Consider the following 23,886-nt stretch of genomic DNA (forward strand, 5'->3'; position numbering starts at 1 on the left):
ATCAGATTCATTACACACTTTTAAGCTTGGCTGCCTCCAAAAAGTCAATTAGAATACTGTTAACTTTCAGGAAGATACAATGTGGAATATTATAGAGTTGGTCTTGGAATCAGGAAGACCTGGATTCATGTGACCCTGGTCAAGTCATTTATCTTTCAGTGCCCACAGATAATTTTCTAAGATTACAAATTTTCAAGAAGGTTCAGATCCATGTTAATAAAGGAACTTATTTGTCATGAGCATGCCTAAGGATAACTTCATGAGACACCCCCTGTACCCCTATCAAGGGAAGCAAAGGACTTCCAACAACCCAAATCTTCTAAGTGTATTCTCTAAGCTTGAACCTACTTTCTCCTGGGCTTTTATATACTCGTAGGAAGACATGTCACAGACCTTATAAAGGATAATTAAGTCTAGCTAACTGAAATAAATTGATAATTATAGGGGAAAAGTCCACAAGCCATAGCATTAGAAAGATAGTCCAATAGCTCTGGGTTATCCCTAGAATCCCGAGGGGAGATAAACAACCATTGTTTGGGGGACCCCTACTAATCTAAGTGTCGCTTAAAAGAATAAGTGCAAGGCATGCAATGCACTTATATATGTACATATTATCTCCTACTATAAAATATAATCTCTATGGGAGCAGCAAATGTTTCTTTTTGGTCTTTGCCTAGGCCCAATGCCTAGCACAGTGCTTGGCACACAGTAGACACTTTAATAAATGCTTGCTGATCAATGGGCCTGTTGTGCCTACAAACCTCAAGGAAAGCATTCCTATTGGTCCTACCTCTCTTCAGGGAAATGCTTTAAAGTAAATTAGGGATTTTAAGACATGAAGGTGAGGGAGAAGATAAGCACGTTGTCTGATTCAATTGTACATTATATCAAATGTTGAGAGATTAGCTAGAAGATTAAGAGAGGTAAGCAACATATGGTTTTTAAAGTCTAATACCATGAGTTTTAATTTTATGTAAAAGGCTCCAAAACTGTAAGATCCTGAAAGGCATATAACATGATCAAAACGCCACTTGAAGATGATTGTTGCTACTTTGAAGGGATAATTAGAAAAGGATTGGAGAAAGAGATGCCATCAAGGTGGAATAACAGAATAAGAGAATTTCAGCCGTGGAAGAGATTTCAGAAGTCATTTGTCCAACCTTTCCTGAACAATAATTCAATCCATATCTCCAACAAGAAATCATTTAGCTTTTGCTTAAAGGCCCTTGGTGAGGGGATACCTCCAAATGCAAGCTAATTCTACTTTTGGATGATTTTCAATTTTTCAGGAAGTTTTTCCTTATTTCAAGCTGAAATCTGCCTCTCTTGAACTTTCACTTGCTGTTCCTTATTCTGCCCTCTGTAGCAAAGAAAATAATTTTAATTACTCTTCTAATATGAAAATCCTTGGAATACTTGAAATTTTTTCCAAAGTGTTCAGGATAAAAACCTTTATTTCTTTTCACTGACCTTAGCGCCATATGGCATGATCTTGAGACCCTCCTCTATTTTTATCATCCCCCTTCCAGATACTTATTCCGTTTAGAAATGTTGTAGAAAATGCAGCAACCCAGAAATGACCATATATAATACCAGATGCTCTCTGACCAGAGCAAGACATATTAAAACAACCACTTTTCTAGTCCCAAACACTCTATGCTTCTCTCAATTCAGCTTAAAATCACAGCTTTTTTTGGGCTGCCATGTCAGTATTGTCTCATACTGACCGTGCAGTCTACTCAACCCTCCAGATTTTTTTTTTCTTTTTGGTGAGGCAATGGGGGTTAAGTGACTTGCCCATGGTCACACAGATAGTAAGTGTCAAATGTCTGAGGCCAGATTTGAACTCAGGTCCTCTGACTCCAAGGCCAGAGCTCTATCTACTGTGCCACCTAGGTGCCCCTAACCCTCCAGATTTTTAAGATAAATTGTAGTCTATCCATGCCTTCCACATTTTTACTTGTGAAGTTGACTTTCTGAACCCAATTTACGCTCTACATTTCCCTATCATCTTCAGGATCAATATAAAATTCTCTGGCATTCAAAGCCCTTCATAATCTACATTCCCTTCCCACTTTCTAGTCTTCTTATATCTTATACTCCCAATCACATCTCACGCACTCTGTGATCCAGTGATACTGTCATCCTTTTTGTTCCTCGAATAAGACATTGGGCATTTTCACTGGATGGCACCAATATCTGTAATGCTCTCCTTCCTCATTTCTCCCTACTGACTTTCCTGTCTTCCTTTAAGTCCTACTTAAAATCCTATCTTCTACAGGAAACCTTTCCCAGTCCAGATTAATTCTAGTGTCTTCCCTCTGCTGATTATTTCATACTTATCTTGTATATACCTTGTTTGTACACAGTAGTTTGTAACACTGACCTCCTGACTTTTCCAAGAACAAGACATTGCATCTCTCAGCAGCGGGAATTTTCTCTAGCTATCTCCCAAGCCTGGAACACTCTCCCTCCTCTGATCTGACTACTGACCTCTTTGGCTTCCTTTAGGTCCCAATTAAAACCCCACCTTATTCAGGAAGCCTTCTCTGACCCCTCTTAATCCCAGTGCTTTCCTTCTTTAAATTATTTCCTATTTTTTCCTGCATTTAGCTTGTCGTGTATATATTTATTTGCATGTTGTTTCCTCCATTAGATTGTAAGATTGTCTAAAGCAAGGACTGTGTTTTACCTCTTTTTGTATCCCCAGATACAAAACAACTTAGAACAGGGACCGGCACATAGCAGGTACTTGATAAATGTTTATTAAGTTGAATCGATAAGTAACTTAAAGATATAAAGGGGAACGTGTTCTGTAAAAATGGTACAGGATGACAGGTTAGAAATGGAAAGATATTTTTATTAATGACTTTTCTCTACTGATATAGACCTGACCTCTGTGATGACATAAATAAAAATAGGACATAGAAGAGATTGCATGGAAATCATTACTTCAAATTTAGCTAGAAAAGTCTTTCTCTATTTTTGCATGATTTCAAATAAACATAACAGCAAAGTGACTAATGTTGATAAATAAGGACTTATAAGAAAGAATTGGCAATAAACAATTGTTTTTCTAAAATCAATAACTGCTTTTTTCATTTGTATATTTAAATGTGGTGACACATTCAATGACAACAACAATATTTCAGTACTTTTTTTCCATCTTTCTAGACTCTCGGACCTAGAGTATCTGCCACTGATGGATTGTATTCAGTGTATAGCCATAGCCAAATTTAAAAAAAAATATATATATATATATATATATATATGGTATCACAATATTCAGCATTGAGTCTATTTGAGAAGCTGTATAACCCAAAGAGAACCATAAGAACATTACAGTATGAGAGATAGGGGCTAGAACTGTGATTTCACTGATATAAGGTATTCTCAGAGGAGGAAACTCACTCTGTCACCTTCTCTACATCTTAGAACATCAGAGAGTTTCTTTGAGCACTGAGAAGTTAAGTGATTTGCTCAGAATCACAATGCCAAAATTTGTATGAGGTCTTCCTTGCTCTGAGAACATCTCTTTATCCATGCCTCTATATCATGTCTCTTTACAATAATAACAATTTTCAAATTCTGTAACACACTCATTGTTTGTAATACTCTTTCATTCTAGTATCCACCTAATGAAATTTTTCTAGATGATCACTATATGAAATTACATATAAAATATGCCTACATCATTATGTGACAAAACATTATTACTATAATAATATATACTATATACATTTAGGATGCCTACTATTCTTATTCTTTACTAATATTTAGTAGGACTCTCTGAAGGGATACACATATTTCAGATATTTGTTGGAAAATATAATGTTTATCATTTTTAAAAAATTAATGACATCTTTTGTTTTTATATCATATTTGTTGCTGAATATATTACTTTCCTGTCTCCTACCAAACAATTCTTATAAAAAATTAAAAACAAAAGAGAGAAAAAAACAGTTCAGTAAAACTAACCTATATATCAACAAAGTGTGATATATATGCAATGTCCTCCATAGTCCCTCGCCCCTGCAAAGTGAAGATTAACTTTTTTTGGTTCCTCATCTATGGTAAAATTCTGGGAGTAATTGTTATTATACAACATTCATTTTCATTCATTTCCATTTTCTTTAAAAAAAAAGTTCCATTTGTATCTACATTTAATTTAAGAACAGTTCAATAAAATACCTTATGCTTGTTCTGATAAATCATTTTCCTATGTAAGCAAATATAATTCAGGATTATCATGATAATTTTGGATTTTCACTATGTAATATAAACCATTTTAAATTTAGTAAATAAAAAGAGATTCTACCATATAAATATGGTTGAAGTCTGATTAACTGTTCTTCAAAACCTTCCAGATTACCATACAGGTGATAAACAGAGAGCCGTAAAAATGTCAAAAATCCAATCTGTAAAAAAAATAAACAAAACACACACACACACACACACAGAAAAACAAAAAGTGAATCCATTGTTACACTATATTAAATTAAAATGTGAACATATTATTCGGAGAATTGAAAAAAGGAGAATGTGTGAACCATGTGAGAGAACTGTTACTCAATCGAAAGTATTTTTCAGTTCACACTAGACTTGAACAGTACATGAAGTTGGAGATGTAGGTTCAATTAAATGGTAAGATCACATTGAAATGTGTGTGTGTGTATATGTTATATGTATATATTTGCAGTTTTATACATATATAAAAGTTGAATTATGGAAAATAATGTATAAAATACATACCTCCTTCATTTGCACACATTTTTATAAATATCAGGACTCATAAATGCAGTAGGATATTTAGCATTTTATTTTCCCCCAGTTACATGTAAAAACAATTTTTAACATTCATTTTTAAAACTTTGAGTTCCAAATTCTCTCCCTTCCTCCCTCCCCACCGCCTACCCCCATTAGGAATGCAAGCAATTCTATATAGGTTACACATGTGTAGTCATGCAAAATATATCCATAATAGTCATGTTGTAAAAGAAAACATAGATTAAAAAAACTCAAGAAAAATAAAGTATGCTTCAATCTATATTCAGACACCATCAGTTCTTTCTCTGGGGATGGATAGCATTTTTTGTCAAAAGTCCTTCAGAATTATCTTGGATCATTGTATTGCTGAGAATAGCTAGGTCATTCACACTGATCATCCTACAATATCGCTGTTCCTTTGTACATAGTACATTTAACTTTGCATCAATGTAGTAGGATAGATAGTATAAATTATTGCTGCATCACTTCCAAGAGGCAACAGAAACATAAGTCATGTAAACTGACATATACACAACATACAATATTGCAGTTTATTGAAATGATTGCAAAATTCTTCAGCTGGAAATTTTCCATGAAGTAGTTGGGGTTTTTTTTATTTTAGTTTAGTCCAATTTATTTTCAATTATAAAAAGAATGTAACCCAAGAGAATGTCAACAATTACTAACCTATTTTACCAGCTATCTAAAAAATTTAAGATTAATATACATGACCGTAAAGGGCATCCTTGTTGAGGGTTTTTTTAAAGTAACCATTCCATAGTAGACCACATCTGAAAGCTGCATTGTGCTTATTATCTGTTGTCTATTTTTCTAAAGCATTTGATTTGACAGAGCAGGATGCTATGCATAAAGGCTCTCCTCCAACAAGATTTATCCTATACTACGTCAAAATTACACAAAGTTCTTTGAAAGATATGATAACAGAGATAACTTTCTTTGAAAACTTTGTGATCATTAATGTCAGGTGAGACACAAAACTGAGATATATGCCAAAGGTATTAGATTCTGTCATGGAAAAGATCCAAGGCAAAATTCAAGTTGAAGAGGGATTTCCCATAGATAACAAAGTTTTTCAGATGCTTCTATTTACAAATGACACTGGGTTGATTGCATTAAGCCCTGGTAATTCAAAACCTGTCATAAGGCAGCTATGTGGCACAGTGGATAGAGAATCAGCCCTGTAGTCAGGAGGATCAAAGTTCAAACATGACCTCACACACTTACTAGCTGTGAAACCCTGTGCAAGTCACTTAACCTTGATTGCCTCCAAAAAAAAACAACAACAACAACAACAAAAAAAACAAACTAAAGAAATAACAAAACAGTGACAAGAGCTTGCCCTATCTACCAATACAGGAAAAACTAAGTGGATGAAGAATACCTGTTTTCCCAGACCTACAGAGCCTATCCATGGATTTGTGTACATTTATGTGTATAGTTTTCCATACAGGTATGTGTGTGTATATGTATATGTCTGTCTGTATGTGAGCATATGGAATGCCATACATATTTATGTATGTATACACACACACATTAGGTATATACATATATCTATATCTTCATAAATCTATATCTACATGAAATACAAAAATGAACATAATCCTGAGGAGAATGGAAAGATTCATGGTGGATGATTAATACATTACAAGCAGGGCACTATGAAAGAGTGGTAGATTAAAGGATACCTTGAAATAATTTATGAGCAAAAAAGATGGGATGTCAAAAGTGAAGGATAACCGACAGATAGTCCATTTACTTTTTGTTGTTGTTGTTGAGTAATTTCAGTTGGGTCCAATTTTTCTCGACACTATTTGGAGTTTTCTTGGCAAATATACTAGAATGGTTTGCCATTGCCTTCCCTAGCTTATTTTACACATGAGGAAACTGAGGTGAACAGGGTTAAGTTACTTGCCCAGGGCTAGATTTTGACAAAGCTTGAGTACTTCTCAACATAGCTTTTGAGAACCTACATGAAGATGAGGTATAAAAATAAGACTTTCATTTAAGATATTAACCTTGATAGGAATGAGGGTAAAATATTATATTTGCATTCAAAATATCAGTTGTCAAATATAGAATCAGGGAGACATAAGTTGCCAATAGTTCAAGTAAAAATGATCTGAGGATTTCAGTAGACTAAAACTCCAAAATGAATCAACAGTGTAAAATGGTAACCAAAAAAGCTAATGGAATACAAAGCTAAACTGAAACATATAATATCCAAAAGATGAGAAATGATAGTCTTATTGGACTCTGTCTTTTCCAAATCATATATTTAGTATTCTATTAAATTCTGTGATCCAAATTTTAAGAACATTGACAAATTGGACAGTGCTCATTGGAGAGTGTTCAGGGTGGTGAAAAGCCTGGAGACCATGTCACATGAAGATTAGTTGAAGAAATTATTTGACAAAGAGAAGTAAAGTGTGAGATGGGACATACATATCTGTCTCAAGTATTTGAAGGCCTATTAAGTGGAAGAGGGACCAGTCTGACTATGCTTGGCCCCAAAGTGATTAATTAGAAGTCATGCGTTGAAGTTGCAGAGAAACACATTCTAGGTAATATTTTTAGGCATGCTAAAGCAAAATTTAGACTTGATTAAAGAAAAATCACCCTAACAATTAGAGCTGTTCAAAAATGGAATGGGCTTTTTGGAAAGCAGTGGATTCCCCTTCACTGGAAGTCTTTGAGCAGAGACTTATTTTAGAAAAGGAGATTTCAGTTTAGGTACAGGTTGCATTAGATGCCTCATGATGTCCCTTCCAAAGTTGGTAGTCGGTGAATCTTTGCTTCAGTAATTCAGTGGAAATAGTAATTTGATATATTTGCTGAAAGTCTAAAAAAAATCTTTTTTTTTTATGTATTCCTTAAGCTGTTAAACAACTTGGTTCTACAAACTTTCAGATAACGTACATGAGAAGATGAACAAATCTCCTACATACATCGGAGATACTCAATAAAATGCTACTATTAACAATAACTTAGCAAATATTTAATATTTAATGAGTATATATGCTGCAGTAAGATGAGAAAGACATAGTCCCTGACCTTAAATATCTTGTAGCTTATCAGAAAGAATAATGATATATTCATTCATTCAATCATTTATTCAACACATTTACTGAACACTCAATATGTACAAGGCACTTTCCCAGGCATTCACTGTAAGATATAAAAAATGAAAAAGACACAGTCAATAGTCTAAAGGAACTTTAAAAATAGCAGGGGAACCAAGACAAATGCACAAATGCAAGGCAGACAGTGATAATTGCTAAAAAGGAGGTATAAGCCAAGTGCTAAGGGGTTTTAAGGAGGCTGTTGCAAGAAGTAATGAAGACCTGAATTAAAATGGTGACAGTGGAAATAAAAAGAATAAGGCACATGTGAGAGACTTTGTAAAGGCTGAATTAATAAAACTTGACAATTGACTGAATGTTGGTTATAAAGGAGGGATGAATAAAATAATAATTTTGAGTTATGAGACAGAGGTGATTAAATGAATGACATTACTAATAACAGACACAGGAAAGTTAAGAGAAGGTACAAACTTTGGGAGAAGGGATGATGTGTTAACATTTCGATTTTGAGTTGTTGGGTCATCCAGGAGAATATGTCCAGCAGGTGGAGTGCAGTAAAAGCAATATCCTAATGCCCTGTTCCTATAGATTACGCTACTTTCTATTTAAATGGCATTAAAACTATTTCTGAGTCACATCAGCATGACACAGCTCTGTTATACAACAGAACTTTGCAAGAGAATGGAGGAACAGAAGGAAAGAGGGCAGGAAACTGTGTGGCACTACACTAAGCTGGAGGAAAAAAGTGTCTCATCAAAGTGGAGTCAGTTCGGCCCCCTGCCCCACAAAAGCTAGTGAGCCATGAATAGCTCCACATCGGGGTAAGCTGAGGGATTCTGAGACTTAGCCCTCAGGGAAACCACCATTAAAAAGGAAGGAGTCAAAAAATAAGCTATAGGGGACAATGGGGAGATGGGAGAAACAAAATCATCAAAGATCTCAAGAGGAAGAAAATTTAAATAAAGACTGTGAGCATAAGCAGATAAATTAACAAGGAAGATACTAAGGAAAAAAAAGGGAATATGGCCTCCAGATCAGGCAAAAAATTCAGGCATCTGTGAATAAGTATTGCAAGACAAAAGAATATGAATAAATACCTGATGAGACATAAAAAGACAATGTGGATACCCAGGAGACAATGGAACCTGAGGAGAATGTTCCTGAATGGTTTAAAAAAGAAATAAGAATTGTGAAAGTAGAATTTTTGGCCTTCACAGAAGAAATAATTTGCTGAATAGAAAAACTTGAAGTCAGAATGGCAAGTTTCACAAAAGAAACAAAACTGATAACTGATTGGAAATGGAAATGCACTAAAATGAAGATCAATCAAGGAAGAAGAAGAGGAGAAACAAATCAATAACATAAAAATAAATATGATCTCCATATAAGTAAAAATATATTGATCTTAAAGACAGAAGTCACAGAGACAAATGAAGGATTATCAGTCTCCCAGAAGAACATGACAAGTCAAAAGATCTGAATACCAGATGAAATAATACACAAAAACTACCCAGAACTTCTGACACAAAAAATAAAGTGCTAATTAAAATAATCCACAGGTTACCTCAAAAGAAAAAACAACTTATGCTACAAAATTTGAAACAAATGGTTCCCACTAACAAACAACAAATTCAGCAAGTGACTGGGAGAAAGACCTTCAAATAAAAAGGAAAGGAAATTATTTAAAAACAAACAAACACAAGACTATTTTGCACACTCCAGAAAAGAAGGACCAGAAGAGCTCAAGTTGAGACCAAAGTGACCTGTCTACAAATCTGAGCCTAAACATTAATAAAAAACTAATAATAATAATGAAAAAAGGCATTCAGAACATTTCTAGAAAGAAAATGAGAGCTTGTACTTGCTTCTCAAACACTCCAGACAATAGAAATACAAAGAAGGGCAAAGAAACACAGCAACCATGCACAGCAACACCAACATACCAATGGAGATACCAGTGATAGATCTCTATCTAAATACACACAAGGAGACAAGGCTAAAAGCAAAAATCAAATGGAAGTGATAGTATAGCGACAGGTCCAAAACATCATGAACACAACATTGTGCCTTTTTTTATGGTGCTAAATTACAGAATGGAAGAGTGCATAAATGGGGGCAGTGGAGAAAGAAGAGAGAAAAATGTGATATTCTCTAATTAAATGATAAGCTAACAGTAAAGGGAAAATCACAACCATAGTATCACAGGAAAAAGAGAGCTTACAGAAGAATGAGTGAGGAGTGAGGAGATAAAGGGAGAGATTAGGAAGAGGGGTACAGAGGAGAAAGAAAGAGAAAATTCCTGTAGTAGAGCACAGAAATAACGTAAACCAATGTAAAAGGGCAGGGATATTAAATAGATCCTTAATGATCTATTAATGAAATAAAAGTACCAACAAGAAATTACAAGTTAACAGATGATTTCATTAAAACTAATGACAGCAGTGAAACAACATATCAAAACTTTCTCAGATACAGGCAAAACATTTTATACCTCCAAAACAATTTACATGCAATAAATATGCAATTTATAAAAGTAATTTAAGTCTCTAAACACCTTCACCAACAAAGGATTGCAAAAACAGATCAATGAATTGAACATGCAAATGAAAAAAAACTAATTAAAAACTAATTACTAATTAAACTAATTAAAAACTAATTAAAACTACTTTTAAAAGTCCAATTAAAATCCAAAATAGGAATTTTGAAAATCAAGTAAGTAATAAATTTGGCAAATGTAGTATAATTGTATAATTTATATATATCATATAATTGTATAAAATAAATATTAATAGCAATAAAATTGAAAGAAAAAATTGAATTTATTTAATAAAACTAGAAACTATTAAAAAAAAACCATTGGCTTTGTAAAAAGATTAAGACCAAAGACCTTGTGAAAAAAAATGAAAAAAGTGTATTCAAAACAAATGAAGAAAAAAAAATTAGAAACTATTTTACCAAATCATATGCTAAAAAAACTGACAACAAATGGAACTGATACATATTTACAAAAACACCAGACAACCAGATTAACAGAACAAGAAACAGAAAACTTATCCCATTCATTGAAAAAGAAATTGAACAAGCTAAAAGTAACTCCTAAGGGCAATAAAAAGGGCTAAATATATTTATAAGCAAATTCTATTTAAAATAAAAAAAAAATTCTAATGACACAAACCAATCGAAAAATAGCAGAAAAGTAGGTCCTGCCAAATTTCTTTTATGAGACAAATATAATATTAATACCTAAACCAATGAGAGACAAAGTAAGAAAAAGAAAACTATAGACCAATATCACTAAAGAACTAATGAAATGTAAAATTTAAAATTAAATTATTAGCAAAAAAAGATTACAGCAGCATATCACAAAGATTTTACACTATTACCAAGTTGGATTTAATACCAAAAATGCAAGATTGGTTCAATATTATGAAAATTAGAAACATAATAAAACATATTAGTAGCAAGAAAAACAGAAAAGAATATACTTATGTCAATAAATGTAGAAAAAGCTTTTGATGGCATCTAACATTTTTGACGGTATTTAAAGAAATAAGCTGGCCTTTCTTTATTACATTCAATAACATTTTTCTAAAACTAAGAGTCAGTCTTATGGATAATGGGGATAAATCAGAGGCTTTTCTAGTAAGACCAGGGTAAAGCAAGAATGTCAATTACCACAACTAATATTAAATATGATACTACAAATGATAGCTATAAATAAAAAAAGAAAAAAAATTGAAGGAATATACATAGACAAAAAGTAAACCAAATTACTACCTTTTGTAGATAATATAATGGTTTACTTAGAGAACCTCAGAGACAACTAAAAAAAAATGAAACAATAACTTTAGCAAAGTTGCAGGATATAAAGTAAACCAACACAAATCATCAGTATTTCAGTATATTACTTCCCATAAAAAATCAGAAAGAGATAGAAAAGAAAATTTCATTTAAAATAAATACAGAATGTATAAAAGAACTGAGGCATGCATGGGACTCTAGGACAACAATTACAAAATATTCTTTACACATATAAAGACAGATTTAAATAATTGGTGAAGTATTAATTGCTCACATGTGGACTAAAACAATAAAATAAAAAGACAGAAATACCTAAATAAATTTACTTATTCAGTGTCATATCAATTGTACTACCAAAGGATTACTTTATGAAGGTAGAAAAATAATAACAAAATTCATTTGGAGGAAAAGAAGGTCAAGGATCTCAAGGGAAATAATGGGAAAAAAAGTAGGAAAAAAAAGGGAACTAAAAGCAGATTATAAATTACATTACAAAGCAATAACCCTAACCCTAAATGCTAACCTAACCCTAAACTTTAACACTACCTCTAACCCTAAATTCATGCTTAGCTTTTTTAATTGCTTATAAATTATTTTTTCCAAACAATATACTTTTCAGGTACAGGTCCTACTATGGTTATAATACACACTATAGCTTCCATGTTAACTTCCTGGAACTCAAAGGTTTCCCACTGGGCCATCAGCCTATGGAAAAGAGAAACAGAAGAGATTCAGCTCATACTCAGAATGGAGGGTAGAGGGAAAGCTTACTAAAGGTGAAGGTAGGCCTGAATCTCATGTCACCCATAAAATGACTTAGTATTGGCTAAAAAAATACATACATTGATCAATGGAACAGATTTGGTATAAACTATACAGAAGGAACCAAATGCAATAACCTAGTGTCTGATAAAACCAAAGATATCAGCTACTGTAATAAGAACTTACCAAAAACTAGTTTAGTGTACTACTTGATGGGAAACTCTCTCTACCAACAAAGGTCACTACTTTCTCTGTAGTCTTAGGTTTCCCAGAGGTTAAATAACTTTTAGGGTCACACATCCGATATTTGACAGAGGCAGGATTTCCTTGTTTGGAGGCTACCTCTCTATTCAAAATTCTGCCTCTTTGTGGGAGACAGAAATATAGACTGAACCTGTGATTCCTTCGGTACAAAAAAAGGCCCTTAGGTGAGGAAATACATTCTTTCAAAACAGGTTGGTGCTTCCTCTGCAAATTATAATCTTAGATAGCTGCCGAGAGCACTGAGAGGTTAAGTGAATTGCCCTGTGTCTGAACTCATGTCTTCCTGGCTTCAAGGCTCGCCACTATGCCATGCTACCACTCAGGGCTCTGGATATATTATATCAAACAATAAAGTATGTATTAAAGAAAGGAAAAGAAAACTAAACCACAAAAGGAAAATTCATCGCAAAACAGAATAACCCATTTAGGTCCTAAAATAGATACTATGTGGATATATGTAGCAAATTAAGAAAAAAATGGCAATTTTAAAGTACCTTTGTCAATTTTATTTCACTTGAATATAAATATGATTTCTGGGATGCATCACAGCAGATTCTATACAAAACTGATTCAGCAATGAAAAATAGTGTTGTCAGGTGACTGCAGTTCAAGGAGGCGTGATCCAAAGAAGCACAAAGCATATTTAGGGCTTCTGAAATATTAAAAATATGAAAATGAGTACACATAAAATCTTAGTATTGTTTTAAAATTTATTATCTTGTACCTTAATATGGTCTTGCAAACTGTTACTTGTTTAGTCACCTAAGTCAATGAATGATTAAAGACAATAAACACTGATTTGAATAATCTTGTAGAACTTCACCTATCCCTGAATTACTTGGAACAATTGGAAGAAGTAAAACATTTGAGGATGGCAGAGTAAAAGGAGCATACTAGCCAAGCTTTCCCAACATTCCCTTATAATCAGTTTAAAAATAATGTGTCAGAATGAATGCTAAGGCAGCATAGGCAACAAAAGGTTGGGGAAACATTTGTCTAGTCCAGGACAACTTAGGAGGATGAAAGGAGAGGCCTGTGGCACTGGAGAGGTATCTGGCTAGTAGCAAAGTATGGTGGCAGTGACACCAGCTGTGGGTCTTGGGAGCTGTGCTGGGGATAGGAGCAGCAGCAGAAGTATTGGCAGCTCTCACTGCTGAGAGCTAGTAAGGGGACTGAACACCTGTTCAGAAAGAGATTCCAGGGGACCTCTGTGCTAGCACTGGGTGCAGGACTTGATATTGTTTGGTAACTCCACTGCCCATGACCAGTTCCAGGGCAGTCACAAAGGAGCAGGGGCCTTAGTTTCAAGTTTTTAGTTTCCAGAGAAGAAAAAAGTTGTAGTCTGAGAACCTGGGTAAGGGCAAGAATAAAGACCAGGAGACCAGTAATCTTCCCCATATGACACTACCTTGGAAGCACTGAAAACTTACAGATATTCAAAATTAATTGTGAAAATATCAGGGCAAAAAAGCCTGAAGTTTGGGAGAGTGACAAACCCTGTCCATCCCCCAAGTGAGCAACTCCAACATAAAGTTCAAAGTCAAGAAATGGGCTGGGAAAATGAGCAAACAAAAACAGACCCTGGTCATAAAAAGCTACTGTGGTGACAGGGAAACTCAAGGCACAAACTCAGAAGAAGCCAATGCTATGAAAACACCTATAAACAAAACCTCAAAGAAAAATGCAGACTGGGCATAAGACCAAAAAAATTCATATAAGACCTAAAGAAAGATTATTTAAAATATTTAAAAAATCAGAATGATAGAGGTAAAATGGGGAAAAGAAATGAGAGCAAAGTAAGAAAATTATGAAAAGAGAATTAACAGCTTGGTAAAAGAGGCACAAAAAATACTCAGGACAACACCTTAAAAAAACAGAACTGGCCAAATGATAAAAGAGATACAAAACCCGACTGAAGAAAGTAATTCTTTAAAAATTAGAAATGAGGAAGTAGAAGCTAATGATTCAATGAGACATCAAGAAACAAACAAGAAAAAAAGTCAAGCATATGAAAAAATAGAGGAAAAGGGGAAATATATCATCAGAAAAACAACTGACTGGGAAAACATCAAATAGAAAGAAGGGAAAACAGATTTGAAGAGCGAAGGGGGAAGAAATATAGGGACAATAATCTCCCCATAAAGGAGACACGCAAAGAGTTGTTACAATGGAGGGGAAAATGAGGAGCAGGAAACACTTTAACCTCACTTTCATCAAAACTGGTTTAAAGAGGGAAGACTATATATAAACTCAATGGGGTAAAGAAATCGTTTTACTCAACAGTAAAGTAGGAAGGGAAGGGACTAAGAGAAAAGAATGGTGTAATAATGGGAAGACAAATTAAGAGAGGCTGTGGCTAGATGCAAAACAGACTTTAGAGGAGAAAGACAGACAGGGAGATACAGAGAGATAGACAGAAGAGACAGAGAGAGAAAAGAGAATAGAAGGTTAGACCAAAGAAAGTAGAATGGAAGGAAATGGCAATCAAAATTGTGAATATGAATGGGATGAACTCATCATAAAAATGGAAGCGGATAGCAAAATGGATTAGAAACTAGACGTCAACAATAAGCTGTTTACAAGAAACACAACTGAAACAATAAGACACACAGAATAAAAATAAGGGGCTGGAGCAGAAATTATCATGCTTCAGCTCAAGCAATAAAGAGACAAAGTAAGAGCAAAATTAGACCCAATTAAAAGAGACAATTATGACACAAATACGGTTTTGATATCTAAACTAGGGAAAGCAAAAACAGAGAAAACTATAGACCCAATTCTAAAATGAATAATGATGCAAAAATTTAAATAAAATATTAGCAAGAACATTACAGCAATATATTATAAAGATCATATAATATGAGCAGATGGAATTTATACCAAGAATACAGGGCTGGTTCAAAATTACGAAAACTATTAGCACAATTAACCATAGCAATAACAAAAACAACAAAATCATATGATTATACCAGTAGATGTAGAAAAAGCTTTTGACAAAATACAATATCCTGTGCTAGAAATCACAGGATTAAATGAAGCTTTTCTTAAACCGACAAGTAGTATCAAACCAAGTGTGGGATAAGAAATGATGAAAAAGATGGTTTCAGAAAAACCTGGGAAGACATTTTAACTGCAAAATGAAATGAGCAAAACCAGGAGAATATTGTTCAGGGTAATAGCAATAAAATAGTGGTAATAAACTGTGAAAGACTTAGCTACTCTGATCAATATAATGATCCACAACAATTTCAAAGGATTCATGAAGAAAAATGCTCTCCATCTCCAGAGAATTGATGAACTCATTGCATACTGAAGCATAGTTTTTTTCATTTTATTTTTCCTCACTTTTTTGCAACATGGATAATATGGAAATATTATTTCACATCTGTAATTGATATACTGCTTCCCCTCTCAATGGTTAGGGGAGGAACTGGAGGGAGGAAGATGATTTTGAACTCAAAATTTAAAAAGAATATAAAAAAATAAATATTTTTAAAAGAGGTAAAATATTTTCACCTTAGTATCTGAAACTATTGACAATCCAGTTTTAGGTTTTTCTTTTACTCCTTTTAACACTAAATATTTACCCACTAACTATGCTACCAACATAATGGTGAGAAAAAAAAAACATGATACAACACAGCAATAATGGAATTACATGGAATAAAAGAAAATGGATATAAGGTGAAGGTCTGAATCTAGGTCAGAAGAAGTGGTTCACAAAATGTCTGTGTTGAGACAAAAGAGGCTGGGGTTAGAAAGAAAAGCAGAATTTGATTGAAATGTCTTTGGATAACAGATAAATATAAAAGGAATAAAATGCCATATTAAGACAGCTATTATCAATAAAAATGGACATTGAGCCTCTTCTCAATATATGGAAATTCCTGAAGAATGATGTCCAACTCTCTCAGATATCTCTCAGCTGGGTAATTAAGTAAGCCACAACCTGAAGAGATATACAGAATAAATAATCATAATAATCATATTAAAGTTGTCATATAAAAAAATATACTCACATTCTAACAGGAAAATGAGGCAAGAAAGGTAAGCAGTTAAATTTATTTTTTCCTTTACATTTTAACATTCCTTTTTAAATTCTGTGTTCTAAATTTTCTCCCCTCTCCTCTAGCCTCTCCCCTCCCCATTGAAAAGGCAAGCAATATATCAATCATACATATGAAGTCATACACAATATTATTTCCGTATTAGCCACATTGCAAAAAAAAGCAAGAAAAAATAAAATGCAAAAATATTTTTCAATCTGCACTCAGAGTTCATTAGTTCTTTCTCTGGAGATGAAAAGTATTTTTTTCATAAGTCCTTTGCAATTATCCTGGATTATTGTATTGATCACAGTAGTTAATTCTTTCGTAGTTGATCATCATTATAACATTGCTACTACTGCATACAATGATCTCCTGGTTCTCCTCACTTCATTCTGCCTCAGTTCATATAAATCTTCCCTGGTTTTTCTAAATTTAGCCTTTGTCATTTCTTACAATGGAATTCCATCACTTGTACAATTATACAGTCAATCTTGTACAGTCAATCCCAAATTGATAAGTATCCCCTTAATTTCCATTTTCTGCCAACACAAAAAGAGCTGTTAGAAAGATTTCTGTACATACAGGTTTTTCCTTCTTCTTTGATCTCTTTGAGACATAGACATAGTAGTGGTACTGATGGGTCAAAAGGTATGAATAGTTTTGTAGCCCATTTTGGCATAGTTCCAAATTGTTCTCCAGAATGGTTGGCCCAGTTCAGAGCTCCAGTAACAGTTCATCTGTGTCCTTATTTTTACACATTCTCTCCATCACTTGTCATTTTCCTTTTCTGTCACATTAGCCAATTTGATAGGTAGGAGGTGGTACATCAGAGTTGTTTTAATTTGCATTTCTCTAATTACTAATGATTTATAGCATTTTTCATGTGACTATTGATACCTTTGTTCTCTTCTACTGAAAACTGTCTCTTTTTTTATCCCTTGACTATCTATCAACTAGGGAAATATTCTTATTTTCCTAAGTTTGGTTCTGTTCCCTATGTATTTGAGAAATGAAACCTTTACCAGAGAAATTGCTATAATTTTCCCCCAGTTTCCTGTTTTCCTTCTAATTTTGGCTGCATTAGTTTTGTTTGTGTAAAATCTTTTTAATTTAATGCAATTAAAATTAACCACTTTGCCTCCTGTAATACCCTCTACCTCTTATTGGTCTTAAATTCTTCCATTATGCATAGATCTGAAAGATAATGTTTTCCATGATTCTCTAATTTGCTTAAGGTGTCACCTTTTATATCTAATTCAACTACTCATTTAGATTTTATCTTGGTATGTAGTATGAGATGTTGGTCTATGCCTAAGTTCTGCCAGAAAGCTTTCCAGTTTTTCCAAATGTTTTTGTCGAATGGCGAATTCTTGCCCCCAAAGTTTGGATATTTATGTTTATCAAACACTATATTACTTTTACTTCTGCATATTATGTATTTAATCTATCCCACTGATCAACCATTGTATTTTTATCTAGTATCAGATCATTTTCATGATTTCCACTCTGTAATATAATTTGAGATCTGGTACTACTAAGCTGCCTTCTTTCACTTTTTTTTTTCATTGATTACTTCGATATTCTTGACCTTTCATTCTTCCAGACGAATTTTGTTATTATTCTTCTAGCTCTATAAAATAAATAAAATAACTCATAATTCATTTTCTAGCTCTATAAAATAATTTCTAGCTCTATAAAGTAATCTGACTGATAAAAAATTGAATAAATATTTTAATTTAGATAGAACTGTTATTTTGATTACATTGACTTGGCCTACCCATGAGCAATTAACATTTCTCCTCTTGTTTAGATTTACCTTTATTTGTGTGAAAAGTATTTTATACTTTTGTTCAAATTGTCACTGGATATGTCTTGGCAGGTATAATCCCAAGTATTTCATACTGTCTGCTGTTATTAAATGGAAATCCTCTCTCTCTTCCTAGGGCTTTTCTTGGTAATCTATAGAAATGCTAATGACTTACGTGGGTTTATTTTGTATCCTGCAACTCTGCTAAAGTTGTTTAAACTTGTTTTTAGTTGATTCTCTGGGTAACTCTAAGTATGCCATCATATCATGTGCAAAGAGTGATAGTTTTGTTTCCTTGTCACCTATATTTTTTTCAATTTCTTTCTCCTGTCATTGCTATAGCTGGCATTTCTAGGACAATATTGAATATTTGTGAAAATGTATATGCTTGCTTCACCCCTGATTTTACTGAGAAAGCTTCTTGTTTATCCCAATTACAGATAAGACTTGCTTTTGGTTTTAGATAGATACTACTTATCAGTTTAAGAAAAGCTCCATTTATTCTTCTACTTTCTGGTGTTTTTAAAAATCCAAATGGGTACTGTATTTTGTCAAAAGCTTTTTCTGCATCTATTAGTATTACCATATAATTTTGTTGTTTTTGTTATTTATTTGGTCAATTTTGCTTATAGTTTTCCTAATATTGTCCTGCAATCCTGGTATAAATTCCATCTGTTCATAGTGTATCATCTTGTGAAATACTGCTGCAGTCTAATCGCTAATATTTTATTTAAATGGTTGTATCAATATTCATCCAGGAATTTGGGCCATAATTTTCTTTTTCTGTTATTGCTTTCCCTGGTTTAGATTAAAAAACCATATTTATGTCATAGAAGGAATTTGTTAGGACTCTTCCTTTACCTCTTTTTGTAAAAAAAAAATAATTTATATAGTAGGAGACTTATTTGTTCTTTAAATGTTGAGTAGAATTCATTTCTAAATTCATTCTGGTCCTGGAAATTTTTTCTTGAGGAGCTCTTTTACGGTTTGCTTAATTTTTTTAAGTATCATATTCCCTTTTCTCTTAACCTGGGTAATTTTTTTGTACGCATTTAACCATTTCATTTAGATTGTCAGTTTACTGGCATACAATTCAGAAAAATTCACAGTGCCAGCAAAGAAATTCTCTGTAATTTCTTTCTGACCCAGAAACTAATCCCTTTTCTGTCTACGGGTAGTGAGAACTCCTGGCACTATTGTTGCTGTTGCTGCTGCCACAGCCCCTAAAGTACTATCTTCCTAGTGAGCCCCCAACCCAATAGCACAGACTTCTCCTTTGAACCTCCTAAATTTGCCTGGCTTGCAAAAATGTCTCTTCCTGACCATTTGTTAGTTATACTGTTCCAGAATTCAATTTGACATGTTATTTTAAATTGTTTGGAGGGTAACACTGAGAGAGTTTGGCTGGAATGCTCCCTCTATTCTGTCATCTTGACTCCAAGCTGGCTGCTAAATTAAAAAAAAATCAGGCTAGCTACTCAGCACCAAATAGGGTCTAAAAAAAAGAAAAAAATCTAGAGGTCATAGAAAACTTCTTTAAAGTGACAATGTCAGTGTCATCTGATTGTCTTTTGCCCATATTAACAAGAAATTCCCCCCCAAAAAATTAAAAAAATTTAAAAAATAAAAAAAATTTATAATTTTTAAAAAATTCCAAGAGTATGCAGTTTGCTGAGACTTGGCAATAAGCCACATAACTTATTTCATCTGTCAGAAATAGTCATCAAAACAAGTAGAGAACTTATCACAATTTTAGACTTTGGGAGTAATTAACATGATTTATTGTAAATATAAAGGTAAAGGCAGCCACTTCAGAGAAGATTATAGGATACCATGAGATTAGAACGTAAGAATGATATAGAGTCACAGAAGAATTGGGTTCTCATTTTTGGTCTGCTACTATTTTTCTCTCCTGACACCAGTCGCTTAACCTGTTTGTGTCTAAGATTTGTTGTCCGTCAAATAGAGATAATGATACCTGCCCTACCTCACAGAATTGTTGTTGGAATTAATGTACATAAAAATGTTTTGACAGCCATAAAGCCCTATACAAATGCAAGGAACCACAATGATTTATATTTTATGTGACCTAATAAGTTAATTCCATTTGTCATCCCATTCATGTTCTGTCTGTGGATCTGGGAGCCTCCCACTGCTGCTGTCTCTTCCAATTTATTGCCTGTTTCTCTTTCTCCTGTTCTGCAACATGGACAATTCTATATGGAATTCCTTATCCCCTTTAGGCATCAAGTACATAGTCTTTCTGAGGTCTTCTAGGGGTTTAAACTATCTGCTAAGAAGAAATAATCAATACAACAAAGCAAGAGGAAGAAAAATTACAGTATCAATGAGCCTCACAGTAAAAGCTATTCCTGATACTCACTAAAATATAAAAGGTGTTAGGTTCTTTGGTCTTTTTTCAGTTGGTTCTGTACTTCTGCATTGCCTATTAATTATCAGGGCTTTCTTCCTTTTATCTAGCAAGAACTCTTGACCCCGGGCATAAATTCTCTTCCCTTGAGTTTTTTTGCCTCAATCATCTTGATTTTGCTATTGTTCCTCCAGGCTGGAAGAACAGCAAATATTTAATCACTACATTATAGAGGCCAGGACAAGCCAAGCCAGACAGACCAGGTTAGACCAGACCCCTGGATCTTCTTTTTAATACGCCACTTTTTCATAAAGGAGTTAAATATAGAATAGTTTAATCTTGCAGCTGTTACAAACTGAGATTTCTCTCTTTCTCTCTCTCCCTTTTGCCCTTCCCCCTGCATTGTTGTTCTCAGCAAAATCCATCTCTGACACCCAACTCCTCCCCTTGAGGTAAGGTAAGCACTGCAAGATCAGGCCTGGTAGAGGAAAGATGTTTGAGGAATAATAGCAAGTAACCATGCCTTTGGCTATAGCAGTACTTGCAGTAATAAAAGGAAAGAGCTTATTATTTTTTTCATTCAAAGGAAAGGGAAATCCTCCAACAAAAGTAGATGGGAATGGATATTTCCTGAGGCAGATTGACAGGGTGGCATTCTGGATACAAGTTGGTAAATTCATGGCCTACTTCTGTCATTTTCAAAAGTATTTATTGTCTAGTCATGAATACCTCTGTCCTAGATGCTGTAAATATAAATTATTACAAAATAAACATATGGGCATAGTCCTTATTCTCAATAATCATCTGCTATAGCACATTAAGGTTTCAAAGCACTTTTCTTAGTTCATTTGAGCCTTATAAAATCCTACTGAAGTAGGTAAGTATATGGGTATTAATAACCTCATTTTATAGATAAGGAAATTGAAGCTCAAATGAATAAATCAATAAGGACTTACTAAATGACTTGCATATCGTCACATAACTATTAAGTGTCAGAGACAGAATTTGAAATTGTCTGTCTTGACTGTATTCATCAGTGTTTCCACCACACTATATTGCCCAATGCAGGTTATATTTTAAAACTACAGTAATGAATTATTTTAGGAGGTTTGGGTAAAGTTCCTTTGTGCATAAAGATAACACGAAAATATCTGCATTGTATTGGCTTTGTTACAATACAGTCACAATTTTTAATTTGGGAGAATCAAAATTAGTTTGACTGAAAAACACTTAAAGTGGTTACATAATTAGAGTTTACAGTACAGTACCTTCCTGGATTTCTCCTTTGCACTGCGCTAAATAAATTGCCTCAGTCCATGCAGCAGGAAGATCTACATGACTACCCACACCCAGGCTGCTGAGTCCTAATCTTCTCTGTTATGGGGAAAAGAGTAAAACATGAAATGTGAAAAGTTTGTTTTAGGGGAAGGTCAGTCCGTTATGAAAAGTTACAGTAATCAACAGTTATATCCACAAAACCTTTCAGAGCTTTTCACCCCAAAAGAACAAAAAAAGATTTGTTAGTGTTTATTATCTGTAAAAATATATTTTTACAAAAGTTTACTTCTTTGAAATAATCTTTGATAACCCTAAAATTAGAAATATTGATCATGTGCCATATACTTCCCTTTATTATTTTTATTTTATGAATTTTCAATATATTTTATTAGTGTTAAAATCTAGATAACTACTCTCCTTATTTTGAAAATATCAGTATTATTATTGTTAATAGTGATTTATCAAAATTGATTATAGATCACTTAAATAACCGTAAACAAAGTACACTCTGAAGTCATTAAGCTTCATTTTGAAGCTTCATTAAGGCAAATTATGCATTTGTCTTCTTGTATTTATATTGAGTGATGTTAAAGTACTTATCTTTTCTTAATGAAATATTTTGGGCGAACACTCTGAGTAAGAATTAACTACTAACATAACAAGTGGCTTAAAAGTTCCCTGTACTTTCTTAAAGATCATAAATAAAAAACCTTGATAATTACTTTTCTGCTAATGCTGATAACATTTTCTTCTTGATTTTAAACACAAGTCAAATGGAAATTTTACATTTGGTACTTTAACATAAGCTTTGCCAAATCCAAGTAGCTATGTGACCGTGGGCAAATAAATTTACCCTTCTGTGTAACGAAGGGTTTGGATAATCTCTGAGATCCCTTCCAGAACTAACATTCTATGATAGCAATTGCTTTCTTTTAAATACACTATTTTAAAGGATTTGGTCATTCTTAAAAATAATTTTAGGATAATCCAGGTCTATCTTATCCCCTCCAAAAATTGTATCTGTCTTATTAAAGAAGCTAATGAAAAAAGAATAAAAAAATCTTTTTATTACAAATTTAGCTGGAAAACAAAATAAGTGTTAATTACCATTGTGGAATAAATGTCAAAGGGATAGAGAAAGGTAGTAATCCAAACTGGAGGAATTAAACTGTCCTAGAGTGACTGCAACCTCCATCAATACCCTACCCATTTCTTAGATGCCCTGTGTTGATCATATTTTAGCCAATATATTAGAAATGAAAATATGAAAATGGGGCAAAGGCATGGATGTTACAGTTAATTTATTGGAATACAATGAGGTAGTCTCTTTTTCATGTGAGTTGGAAGTTGATACCAGGCAATCCAAACAAAGGTCAGAGCAAAACCAGAATAGAGATACTCACTAGGACAAGCAAGCTGAGTTTCAGCGGCATGACAGGAAAGATAGTGTTGGATCAAAAAGGTGGACTGGAATCCAACAAACTGACAGGGTAGGAATCCACAGGTGGGTATAATTAGGGCCAGAAGATTTTGAACTGTATGAGATAATCTTGTCAAATTTCCTCATTTTACAGATAAGGAAATTGAGGTCCAAAGAGGTCATGCTAGCAGAGTGAGAATTTAAACCCAGGTTCACCAAAAATTCCATTGCTCCTTTCCTGTTACCATATTGAGTTGTACTAGGAA

At 33.5% G+C, this 23,886-nt stretch overlaps 1 protein-coding gene across 1 annotated transcript in view; it reads right to left on the reverse strand.

Annotated features, from left to right (window-relative positions):
- The window catches only part of TMEM232 (transmembrane protein 232), a 205,809-nt gene that overhangs the window by 149,265 nt on the left and 32,658 nt on the right, over positions 1-23,886 (reverse strand). Inside the window, exons 4-6 of the mRNA XM_027869187.1 lie at positions 22,191-22,296; positions 13,190-13,347; positions 4,319-4,418 (exon numbers count right to left, since the gene is read on the reverse strand). Coding sequence (XP_027724988.1) covers positions 4,319-4,418; positions 13,190-13,347; positions 22,191-22,296 — 364 coding nt within the window. The remainder of the gene's footprint in view (positions 1-4,318; positions 4,419-13,189; positions 13,348-22,190; positions 22,297-23,886) is intronic.

The sequence above is a fragment of the Vombatus ursinus genome, unplaced genomic scaffold (assembly GCF_900497805.2).
Source record: "Vombatus ursinus unplaced genomic scaffold, bare-nosed wombat genome assembly UNPS02014792.1, whole genome shotgun sequence".
Taxonomy (NCBI): Eukaryota; Metazoa; Chordata; class Mammalia; order Diprotodontia; family Vombatidae; genus Vombatus; species Vombatus ursinus.